The 13,007-nt window shown below is 43.0% G+C and overlaps 1 protein-coding gene across 3 annotated transcripts in view; it reads right to left on the reverse strand.

The window, feature by feature from the left end:
* The window catches only part of LOC139046765 (uncharacterized), a 29,776-nt gene extending 17,082 nt beyond the window's left edge, over positions 1 to 12,694 (reverse strand). For 2 of the 3 annotated variants that reach the window (XM_070526066.1, XM_070526065.1), the window contains exons 1-3: positions 12,262 to 12,693; positions 9,977 to 10,047; positions 8,068 to 8,203 (exon numbers count right to left, since the gene is read on the reverse strand). In XM_070526066.1, coding sequence (XP_070382167.1) covers positions 8,068 to 8,203; positions 9,977 to 10,047; positions 12,262 to 12,383 — 329 coding nt within the window. In that variant the 5' untranslated portion in view covers positions 12,384 to 12,693. Of the gene's footprint in view, positions 1 to 8,067; positions 8,204 to 9,976; positions 10,048 to 12,261 lie in introns of all 3 variants that reach the window. The other variant, XM_070526067.1, reaches the window with a different exon arrangement.
* Positions 12,695 to 13,007: the final 313 nt, after the last annotated feature.

The following is a 13,007-nucleotide window of genomic DNA, read 5'->3' on the forward strand; positions in this document are numbered from 1 at the left end:
CAAAAATCGCGCTTACGGAGCAGCTTGAATTATTTCAACCTCGGCAAGGGCAAATGACAAGACAGCAAAGTAAGCGAAGTTTCAACGTTGCGCTGAACGCGGTACCGTTCAGTTGCATTTTCTTGTCTGTTTTCAAGTACGAATTTCCCGATGCATCTTGAAAGCTTATCTTGCCTCTCATTAAATTTGACATAGCAATAGTGTAGGCTATCGTAATGAATTTGCTACGATAGCATTAAATCCGTGGCTTGAATAAAATATTACATGCACGTTTAGTTGCACCTTTTCTCTGGAGAATTTTTTTTCTTGCACAGAAACCAATAAACATTGACTATGTTGCGGACTTTGTATCCTTACTGCATCTGTATGAACACTTGCTCTGCAAGGTAATTAACTGTACAGCTAGTAGATTAAGTAAATACAGTGACAACGTACCCTCCTGCACAATTATGTAGAACTCGTGCAACAATGCGAAAGGCAGGCAAACGGCCTGTTCTTGTGGGGATAAAACAGTATAAAACAACACGCTGAAGAAAAGTAAATCAAAACTGTGCAGTGAAGTCAGCCAGTACAAGCAGTTCTTGCACGTTCACAGCTGATCAAATGTGCAGAAACATTCATTCCTTACATGTTTCTAGTAAGTTTCTAATAAGATGGTGATCACACATATTAGTGTGTAAACCCATATAACTATATCCGCTGCGATTACTGTCTTTATAAGTAATGAAATACCATGCTACTTGCAAGAACATATATTACCTGAGGATTTTAGAACAAATTTCTGCATTTCAACTATACACAATATGTGGTTTATTCAATAAAAGAACACAAACTGGGCTTTTTTGCAATGACAAACATATTCCATACTTTACTTACATACAGGCAAGAAAAAAAATTATGGAGAGAAATATTGTTCTTCAATTTGTTCACCTGCCACTGTGGCTATAGCATTCTGCTGCTAACACAAGGCGAGGGATTGATTTGCCAGCCATGGAAGTTGCATTTCGATGGGAGTCATAGGTGCTAAAAAAAGCTCTTGCACTTAGATTTAGTTCATCACCTTTTATTGAACCCTTACACTTCAAAATGCTATTGCACGGGGGGCATGCTTATGCAAAATCTAACACCAATAGGAAGCAAAGCGCAGAATTGTAAAACAACCATCTTTCGTGATAATTCAAGTGTGTAAATATTCATTGCATCAATATGTATTGTTCAACAGCACTGCACAAGTAAGCATGATCAGGTATACCAAGTACTCTGTCAAGAAGCTGGTTCTACAGATGTATAAATGTCAAGGCATGAATGCTCATACTACGTCGCACACATAGCACAAAGAAAACCTTTTTCAAGAGTTGTCCCTTCTGGCAGATATGAGTGGGCCATAAGCAGCAGAAACTTTATTGCAGGACATTGTGTAATACCACTTATGAAAGAATAAGCAGAGTGAGGAGGCTTTTAACAGCAGTACCTCATGCTGCTCTAATAAGAGGAACGATGAGCAAAAACATTTCTGGTAGAGCACTTAAACTAACTTTCTGAAAGACAGAAAATTCCAGGTGAGAGTTGGAGGTACGTTTAGCCCACACACACCAACAACACGGGAATACTACAAGAAACACTACAGCCTATGGTGTATTACAGTCTGTGGGAAAGCTATCTTATACAGAAATCAAGAATGATGCAACAAGCCCTCGACAACACTGCAGACTTTCTTGGCTAGTCTGGCCTCTCGCTTTCTGATAAGTCAGATCATATCGACGTCAGAAAAAAAAGAAAGACTAGAATCAAGAACTACCCCAGATTGCACATTGTGATCCACATAGCTGTACAAATATGCCCGCAAGTCAACATCCACAAATCCTCAGCTAGTGTAAGCCCATGACGGCAGAGCCAGCATGTGGGTGAAACAATTATGCAATGCCTGGACGCAACTTCCACACCTGGTGAAAAGAATAATCTCGAAATAACGGGGGTGGGCGAGCGGATACTATAGAAAATCGCAGATGCTGTGCTTGTGTCCAAGGTATGGTACGGTATGAATTACCAGCAGCACACAAAAAAGACAACTCATCGAATACAGGCATCGGGTAGTAATAACAGGTCTTTCCAACTGTACCATGCTTGAAGACCTCTATGAGAAAGAGCTAACGAACAAGCACCTAGACAGAGTAGAGTTGCAGCCTGCAGCACAAATTCTTTGTCTCGAGAGCTCAGAACCTCATCCCAAGATACTATGCCAGCTAGCATATGAGATGCAAAGACGACTACCCCTCCCTTCAGAAACACAACCTCGGGAGTACCTGAACTTGAAACACAACAGGCCCATACCATGGAATATGGGGGCAAACAATTAGGCCAGGAGACTATATGCAACTGCCAAACACACAGAGGAGGTTGCTAGTCATGAAGATACAAGTAAACATAAGGCACATATAGTACACTGATCTGGCAAAAGCAGTGTAACAGTAGTATGACACTACATAAAACTAAACCCCATATAAGTGAGTACCATTCCAGGTCATCCTACACCTAGAAAAGCTGAACGGAAAGCAATCAAAGCAGCACTTGCAATGCAGATTACACCCTGCACAACACCCTGCATGGATTCACCAGAAACTGTCTGGGCCTGCACGTCACATAAGATTGTCAGGAAAATCAGGAGATTAACACGTGACTTGCCAGCACATGGCCAGAAATTAAATTACAGGATACATAGCCATGCAGATATTCCAGGACACAAGCGCACTTATAAGCCTGACATAATAACTGAAAACTAGATGAGTTTGTGTGCATTCATTATTAACTAAAGTGCAACAGATAGACAACACACAAGAACGAAGCACTCTGTGTGTTCACTTCGTTCCTGTCCAACGCATTTCTGTTGCAGTATAGTTAATGAATTCATAAGGCTGCACAGGAGAAGAATGATACCTCTGCCCAAGGGCCCGATCGTGCATCCAAATCCACGCGTGCGTGCGCACACACACACACACACACACACACACACACACACACACACACACACACACACACACACACACACACACACACACACACACAAATGTTGCAAGAGTGCATAGCATGAAGCAGTATCAACAGGATGACGCTAGATATGGATGAGGACTAACTTTCAACTGAGGTTCATTTGTAAAAATGTGGCGAGTTGTAAAAGGGCGATGAGCAAAATGAGAACAAGGTGAAAGCAGGAGCCAACGTTTCGACAAGTGGACTTGTCTTCTTCAAGGTCCACGTGTGGAAACGTTGGCTCCTACTTTCACCTTTTTCTCATGTTGCTCATCGTCTTGAATTTCCATCTCCTGCCTTCCCCGAGTTTTCCCCAGAAAAAGAAAGACATCTTTGAAGGATAGATAAAAATTGGTGCTTGATGCAGCCAAACATAAATAAAAATGCTACAGAAAGAAAATAGAGAAAAATTTCAAGTGCAGGAAAAAATAATTACCATTGCCAATCCTGCATGCCAGCACCTTTCAAGAAACACTGTTGTTATTCCAATAGACAGACTGACAGCTTGCTTATGCAATGCAAGCACATTCTTCCATTTCCCTGCCATTGGGAAAAAATGAGTTTCCTGGAAGGTAGCCACTTGCACACTTGGTGATCACTGTTTTTTTCCCTGGACTTGTATATCTATATGTATTTTCCCCCTTTCCTGCTTTTATGCTTGGTTTCATCAAGCACTAGTCTTTATCAGGTTTTATTGCTGTACTACTTTGTGGTAACCTTTATAGATCACTGCATTTTCACAATAAACCTTTTAATTAGAAGTTAGCATACCCTATTCTTACTGCTTCACACTACATTCTTGCTACATTGGCCAAATAAAAGATTTTATAAGGTATCATGAGGGCCATTAAAGTGACTTGCTGCAGTCTAAAAAAAAAAAGAAACGAATAGCCTGGCTGCAAATGGCACCAAAGAACACATAGGACAAACAAGAAAACCGTGACGATCTAACAATCAAAAGTTTAATGTACACACCGAGTAAATGCTCGCTGACAAGCAATAGACTGAACATACACAAAAAGGAGAAGCAAAAATTCATGTGCATTTCCTTACGGGAAATGCATCCATTTCTAACGGAGGCCGTGATGACAAGATTAACACAACATTTTTAGATCTACACCTTCCGTAATTTCTCTAGGCAGCCGATCTGCACAGAATGCTAGCTTCTTCCTCTACAATGCATGCTCAGATGTGGAGAGTGCATTGTAGAAGAAGAAGCTAGCATTCTGTGGAAATCGGCTGCGTAGAGAAATTATGGATGCTGTAGATGCAAATACACTGGGAGAATCTTGTGTCAGCATGGCCGCTGTTAGACTTTCAGAGATGGATGCGTTTCCTGTTGGGATCTGTATGGACACGCATCAGATCTTGCTTCTGCTTTTTGTGTAAATTCGATTTATTGCTTGTCGACCAGCATTTACTTGGCGTGGTCAATAAATTTTCATTTGTTAGTACACTCATGAGATTATCTTGGTATCTAGCAGAAAGCTGTTCATTCTTTTTAGAGTGAAGCTGTATATGCCTAGGCGAAACACTCATGGTCCGATCACAAGAACCCTAGCGTAGGGGTATGAGCCATTGTTTCGGGGGTTGTGAGCCATTGTTCGTCTTACATGAGGGACGGAGACATTTCCTGTTGGGTAGACATAGAAATGCTTATGCATTTAACACATAAACATTTATCTACGCATTATTGCAAGGAAGGGACACAGAGTGGGACGGGGTTAATACAAGATCATGATGTCATAATTATCTTGCAGCAAAGGTGTGGCGGGCCATTGGCTACACCGATAGTGACGTCGTTTCTCTCTAGCAGCAGAGCTCGCGTGCAGAAGTCTCTCTCAGACTTCCCTATAGGTTCAAAAATGTGTCCCTGTATTTAATTAAATGAAATGTGCAGCCCCGGTGTGTCACTTGGTAACTACAGTGCATAACTGAGTTATAAACATTATGATTAACGCATTACAAAACACAAATGCGTAACATAATTCAGAAAGACTTCGATGGACCACCTGGATTAACACAATGAACCGCTGCTCATCGCACTTTCGAAGATGGTGATCTTGCAAAGTGCAATGTGCGGCATTCCAAATAAACAATGTGATAAACCCAAGCCAAACATGTGCATAGCCTCATTAAGAAACAGACATAACCAATAATACAGAAAGACTTGAATAAGCCATTGGAATTAACCCAGTGATAAAAACCGGGGCTGCACATTTCAGCTTCGCTGGTTTACCATCTGTACAGGGTGCATGGGCAGTAACTTTTTCTGTTATTGTTTGTTAAGTATTGTATAATGTTGTGCCAGTAAAACACGTTGGGCTAGTTGGTGCAATGTAGTGGTACTGCTTTTTTTGCTGTTTTTTTTCTTAATGTTGTGCCCTTCTTCCTTTTGCAACAACTTTTTTATTCCCCCTTGCATAATACTCCAACCTTGCAGCCTGCGAGGTATATAAATAAGTACATAAGCATGTCATTCATTCATCTGCATACACCTCGCACCATTCCTTGCTCAACAAACGTCACTGTGTTGATGTCTCGCAGCGTGCATCTACATTAACTGCCGTTTGCGTTTTGGTATGGTTTGTGAACAGTGTAATGCATAAAGATTACATGACATTAAGGTTGTGACCTATGCGGTGCATAAGCAAACCTTGCAAAAGATGACAAGTTGGATTGTTGAAAATAAGACAAATTGTATATATCGCAGTTACTTTAACAGCATTTAATTGACCACTTGACAAAAACTTCACTTCGCATAGATTCCAACACGTACATTGAATCTGCCGTTTTCTTTTTTGCTTATTAATGCAGTCGTTACTGCATGGCCACATTGTAGATTTGAAAACAAAGTGAAATAAATTTGTTCGTTGCAATATAACAATATGTGTAGATCACTGCGATTGTAACCCCAGAACTTAATACAAACATGCACACTATAGGACGCAGACAAATGTTCAGGACAAATTTCAGAATGTTTGCATCCTGATACTTATGAAAGTGAACGGTTTCATTCCATGGCTGTCAATGAGAGGGAGAGAGAAAACTTAATTGTGTTCGTGGAACAAAAACGCATTCATAAGCTTAGACATATAGTCATTGCTTAACACTTTCGAAATGAATAATTATAGCTTGCTATCGACATTGAAGCAGCCATTCGACAGCAAGAAAAGGAATAAGTTTTTCCAGCTCTGAACATTGAATTGCAGGAAATGCAAGCAGGCATAAAATTCTGCCAATATAATGTTTAGGAATACCAAATTGGAATAAACATTGAGGCTTGCATTTGTACTTTCTCTGGCTCAGCAATCTAGTTTGAAATGACTCCCATAAGCATGTTGTAACAATGTTGACCTAATACAGGTTAAATGCATGACTAGCTTAAGAAATCTGGATGATTGCTGTAAAAAACAGTGAAGAAACTATAATATCTAATAACATTAATAATATAATAACAACATTTATTTCCACAAAACAGGCTGACCGTGAGAGGCGTGCGAGGCTGAGCAGAAAGCTGAAAGATTCTACGGCAAGTGCGCCTGCCGTGGGCCTACGATCCTGCATTATCAATAGCGCGTATTGATATGGTCTTCTTGTTAGAAGTTCCGAGTATACTACCAGCGCGAGACACGGGACAACAAAGTGGACGAGAAGCGTGTCTTTTAGAATGCTACGTTACAACGTACAGGTTTCTACAAAAGTGACGGTAACTGCTCGAAACATTTGATGCGTGGGCTTTTGCGCCTTTAGAAATATTGAGAGGGGGCTCCCATATATATATTCGCAGCGCAAGCACGGCGATGGACGAACCAGGCTAGCGCTAAGGTTGAATTTCACAACACAATTTTCATTCCACGTCGTAATCACACAGATCGTTTGAGGCTTCGTTCAGGGGCACACGCGGGCGTTCGGGTTGGTGCTTCTTGTTGCGTTTGGCGTAAGAATATGGCTAGGAGCAGGCACCACATATGCGCAATGACAGGCAATATACACGCATCATTTCTCTAGACGCTGACGCCGAGCACGGGTAGCGCGAGGAGCTTGTTGGGCTGATACGACAACTTCGTGGCAGCCGAATTCCGAATACTGCATATACGGTGAGGGTAGCTATATGAACTTGTCGATAGGTCATCTTGCAGATTGTTGTAGCACAGGCAGAACGAAACGGTCATAGAAGATAGATAAGACAACACACATCGCTGAACCACCTGACAGCTGTTTACGTGCGCGATGTCGCACTGAGATACGGAAACCGCCGTTGCGCACCACAAGACAAATCTTAACTAACGTTTTTAAATGAGTAAACGTACATATATTTGCTTATAATCAAGAGAAGTCAATAATATTATAGTGTAAACGTTTTATTCACTACAATAAAAGAATTATGCAGCGTGTGCCACGAAACCTGGCACTAAGCAACCCTGGGCATCGCACCAGTCGCATTGTTGAAATCGCAATCATGTGAAATGAGCCCTCTAAAAATCGCATTGCGACGCGTGCGACAGCACCGATTTTCGTCGTTGCAGTCGCAGCATGTGAAACAGCCTTTAGGCTGCTGACCACAAGGTCGCGGGGTCGAATCCCGTCCATGGCGACCACATTTAGATGGGGGCGAAATGCGAAAACACCCGTGTACTTAGACTTAGGTGCACGTTAAAGAACCCCTGGTGATCGAAATTTCCGGAGTCCTCCACTACGGCGTGCTTCATAATCAGAAAGTGGTTTTGGCACGTAGAACCCCATAATTTAATTTTGTTTTTGAACGGGCGCCTTTCACTTTAGTACCTTTGCAAACTAATATGGTGTTGTACGAAAGCATTTCACAAACTTGCAAGAGTTCTGAGCATGACAAACAGGTTAGCACCACCTGCACCATAACCCGTGTTTATAATAACGGTTGTTATTGTGCGCGTTTCACGCATCAGAGCTCTCCTCCATAGAAAAAAAGACAGTGGAGGCATAGTTGCACCACGGGCAGCATTACGCACCGTCTGTGATTTTCTTTATGCAAAGAAATTTTTCCACACGTAGGCTCACCTAGCAATGTTTTCCATAATGGGCGATGCTTCCTCCATGCCAGCGCGGCTTGTACTGGACTGTGCATGATCAACGCTGCTCCAGAACTCCGCAGCTTGGGCACTGGTGATTCCGCTTTCAGTGACATGTATATGGCCTGAAAGAATAACAGAGGTGTTAGCCCATCACTGTGCAAGGGTCATTCAACGAGCGTCAACATTTCGCGCTGAAAAAAAAAAAGGCCACAATGGTTTAGTTGAAGTTTAGTGATAGGGTAACCTGATTTCAGTGCTTCCGTGTGCGGTGCTCTTTCTGGAAATAAGCCTTCAATACATGTGACGAAAGAGGCGTGCGTGACGGAAAGTATGCAACGTTGAATTTCCCCCAAAATATGTGCTGTTTTTATTAAACTAGAATAGAACACGACAGTGTTCCACGCCGAAGATGAGATTAGGCATTTTTAACGCGACAGCGTTACGGCCCTCGTGTCGCAGATAATCCGGTGTCGGCGTCCGGCGTCGGCGTTGACCGTGTTGTGAGAAAAAAATCATTCCGAATCAGGCATACCGAACCACGCAGGCCTTCCGTGTAGCGCCAAGGCGTTACTGAACTTAACGAATTTAAGTAAAATCCGCCAGAAACATCGTAAATTACGACTTACACACAGCCTACAGACATGATAGCGTCATATTGTAATTTGAATACACGAGAGAACATTTTTTTTAAGCGGACGCTCAAACACAATCCCATTTCCCTGTGTTTCTACCACTTATAGGGGGGCGTCCAGATGGTGCTGGCCTCCGACCATAAGCGGCCCACGCAAGAAGCCGCGTTTTTACTAGAAAGCTCGCTTTCGTGGATAGCGTTTGCGGTCAGCATTTCCCGGTAAACATTACTGTTACATAAGATGCAGTTACCGGGAAGCGCGAGAAGCAGCCAGGGATCTTTGAATGGTATCGCGTTCCACTCTTGAAGGCAAAGCTAAAGCGTCCTGCACATTTTTCTTGTGTCTAATCGGAGTGAAATCTTGGCTCTACATTTCCAGCAATAAGCATATTTCAGGTTTTACTAAGGTGGCGATGTGAAATATGCAAAATTCTGTAAGCAAGCTTTTGCACTAACCCAACTGGCCTTAACCATGAAGGCCGCGTTCTCGTTATAGTAAAGTTCCATAGTAGCGCAGAAAACTAAAGTTTAGCTCGGTAGATTGTCTAAATACGTTAGAAATACGCGGTAACCATTGCACTAAATTTGCTGAGGTCTGTTGCACATAAAGGAAAACCTTCAAATGTAGTGACTGCAGCAAACGAAGTTTAGTTTTGGCGGTGAATGTTTCTATAAATATCTTTCAATATTGAAGAATTTCTAAAAGGTGAGCAATATCAAGCTTTCACATGTAATTGAGCGATAAAAGGATAAGGCAGTTTTGGAAACAGCATCTAATAATATCCCTAAAATGCTCGAAAGGAGATATGCAGTGCTCTGCAATATTATGCTATGTTGTGGGTAGGACTTGCAAAGCGCTCGCGAACATTCAAAAGTCCTGTAACTTAGTAATTTATGAACCAATATTGGCCGCTTTAGGTGCTCTAGCACATGCAGTTTTACAGAGCTGTGATATCTTCTTTCTCTTTTTTTTTTGGGGGGGGGGGCAGAGCTAGAAATTTGTAAACTATGTCCATGTCAATTGTGTTGTCCAAGTATGGCTTTCACGCTGTATGGCTTTAAGACACCAATTTTCCCAATCAGCTATCCTGTTAATTTGCATTAGGGCTGTTCTTACGGTAACCGACGCGGTGACCAGCGTAAAGTGTGTCGTTTTGTGCAGTAAATGCACCGCTGTTGTGGCGTATGTAACTGTTCTTTCCTCTGAGCATTGTCAAGGGTCTTCGCAAGTGGTATTGATAGTCGACGGCCATGCCGTACATACCAGTGACGTCCGTGGCATCGTTGTGGCTGTTCATCGCGTTCCACAGGTCTTCGAAGGAGTCATCGCAAATCCTAGAATTGGACATATGTATTATAATCGGACTCTTTGTACAGATAAGGAAGGAAACATCCGCAGAAAGTTTGGTGAAAGCGCTATTTGGAACAAGCCAACTGCTATTTTGTTAACGAATGTGATACATGTAATGTTTAATTTATCCCTATGCTCACGTCTGGCTCGCACAAGGGGAACCTTGTGTAATACATGGAGTGGGGAACCCGATCATCGATCGTAGTGGATGCGCCTCTGACTTGCATGAACATGCAAATCAAGTTTAGTTTAGATTAGTTTAGAACTTATGTTTATGTTCACTTACAACGCTTCTGATTAGTGCTTTGTAGTTGGCTATACGTGTTCGGTTTCCAGTTGTCGTGGAGCCAATAACTCATAGAGGAGAATCGCAATGATAATTTCGGAGTAGGCTAACTGGAAAATTTTTGTCTAATGGTTCTACGGAATAAGGTGAAGCTCAAAAGAGGAGGGTGCATGAACTTCTTGCATGCTTCGATTCAAAGCAGGGTTGTAATAAAAAGAGATGCTCCTTCCGCGGCTGCTTGGATTCGCAATCGCCGTGGTGGTATTAGGATTTTCAAAGCAATTTCAATATGAATCGTGGATCCGCGCCCAGAGCGATCAATCTTATAAATAATTAAAATTACGAGCAACATGGCTTCTACAGAATAACAGTGAACCGATAGTTGCCTCTTAGGGAACACTCATTTCGAGCGCTTGAAAAGAAAAGGACGCACTCATTTGTAATTAAGCATATGTGAGAAAAATGTGAGGCTTACAGCGCGTGAAAAGGCAACGTTGAAAGGAAGACGTGACATGTGTGTGTCACGTTTTCCTTGCGTTTTTGTCTTTTCACGTGTTACGAGGCTCACGATATTGTACCAACAAGCCCATATGACTCACTGAATTACGACAAAAATGCGTTCTTTTGAGCTTCCTTCACAGCTGCCTCTCGGAAAAATTAGGTTGAGCTGCGGGGCATGAACAAGCCACAATTGCAGACATAAGCCTCAGAAAAAAGAAACGCAAATGAAGGGATGGGCTTCTGTAGTTGTATACCGCAAATCATTCTTACTGGCGACTTCTTTACGGCAGGAGTAAAAAAAAGAATTGTCGAAGCTTACTCTTTAATCCCTGATATAGAACTTAAATATACTTATAAGTTTCCCTTCAGCTAAAAAAGGAAGAGACGTCACCGAGCTGACAGCCGCGCGATGTGAAGCACGAGTGAATGGTGCAAGAGAGTTTTTAGGTTATGCGTTAAACAAACTCTCGTAAAGGGGGCGAATCAGTCGTCCAAGACAGTCACCCAGTACGCGATGGCATTTCAGGAATCGCCCGCCCTACTATACAGAGGAGTAGTTTCTTTGCTCGTTTTGTATGCGTTCCTCTCTATAGTGCCGGAATGACGGAATGTGGTCGCGCGCTGGCCATGCCCATACGCTAGTTTGTTTACGCTCCCACGTTGGCTGCCAGGGCGTGAAGTCAGGTGAAGCAGTGGGCACTGACGGGCCATGTTGTGATCGCTGTGTCGAAAGGTACGTCGTGTTTACGTGAATCCCAGAATCTAAAGGTACGTCAGACGTACGTCATTTGCTTTGGTTTTGCTAGCTCCGCGGCTCCCGCCTACCGATTTCTTGCACATGTTTTTGTGAAGGACGTTTATTTAGCTCAAAGGGGACCATTGGAAAAATTTGCCTTTAAAATGTCATGGTGAGCAGCATTCGAAAAGCCTGACACGAACGAAACTTTGCTTCACTGCGTGGGTTTCTATAACGGGCATGTAGACCGGTGTGTGTTTTTTGCATTTCACCATCAGCGATGATAGGCCGTTGCTCCAGGAACAACAGGGGTGACCTCAAACTCGGCAGCGCAATGCCGTAGCCCATGGGCCACCGGAACAGGTATGCGACGCGGTGACCAAACACGAGCGACAAACATGTTCTTCGACAGAAGCACTTGCTTCCCGCAGTGACATTCCTTTGCACCTTAACGACACACAGCAGCAGCTGTGCATACCTTGACGATATTTTGGCATCAGCCGCGCATCGACGTGCGAAAAAAGTTTAAAATGTCGCCTACGTACGCAGGCTGAAGTTGTCAGTCAAAGGCCTGCCTTGGAGTAAGAACAAAACTATAGCTATCAACGCCTGCGTTCCGGGTCAAACCTACAGGAACAATATTCGTCGAGACTTTTTACAAGCGGCAAGACTCACGTAGTGCTACAGTCGGAAGTCCATAAAGCGCCCTCGAAGAATTCCTGGCTTGTGCTCGGCATTGCTTCGTCGTCGAAGGTAAACGCAGGAGGTGTGTGTCCACCATTACCATCTTCAGCCATGGCTGTTTGGGCGCCTCTGGAGCACTAGCGTCTGTTTCGTGACAGAAGCACGTATAATTGCCGCCCATGCGCAGTCAATGCCGATGGGGAAAGGGACAAAATGAAACGTTTGGCTCTTTGGAAATTAGAAGACAGCCGTAGGGCTCATCTGAAAAAAAAAAAGGAGTGGATAGAGTGCGTCACTACCTCGACGCTAAAATGCTCATATTTTAACGGTAGAAGAGGCGTTCTAATAACCCGCGCTGTCTTGCCACCAAATGATCAAAACCGTATAGCCCCCTCTCCCAGTTAAATCTCGTTGACATGAATTGTCTTCTTTAAGGCGAAAGTCTAAGATGGCTCATGGGTAACAAATTTGACCGTAGGGCGTTATGGCGTCAAAATTCAAGCGCATGCGCCAGTATTTCTTTATCAATAAAAAAAAAGTTCGATCACCTTTGTTCTCGTTAGATGGACGCCCTTATAAATAATCAGCGTGGCCACAAACGGGTCTGCCTGTGGTTTCCCCGACTTTGTTCATGTCTGGCGAGCAAAGTACACATGTCTTATGGCGTTCTCAGGACTATTAGTACGTCTGCATCAACTGGAAATGCATCTGTCATCGAAAGTTAGCGCTGTTTGTTT

This window comes from Dermacentor albipictus, chromosome 9 (genome assembly GCF_038994185.2).
Source record: "Dermacentor albipictus isolate Rhodes 1998 colony chromosome 9, USDA_Dalb.pri_finalv2, whole genome shotgun sequence".
In the NCBI taxonomy this organism is placed as follows: Eukaryota; Metazoa; Arthropoda; class Arachnida; order Ixodida; family Ixodidae; genus Dermacentor; species Dermacentor albipictus.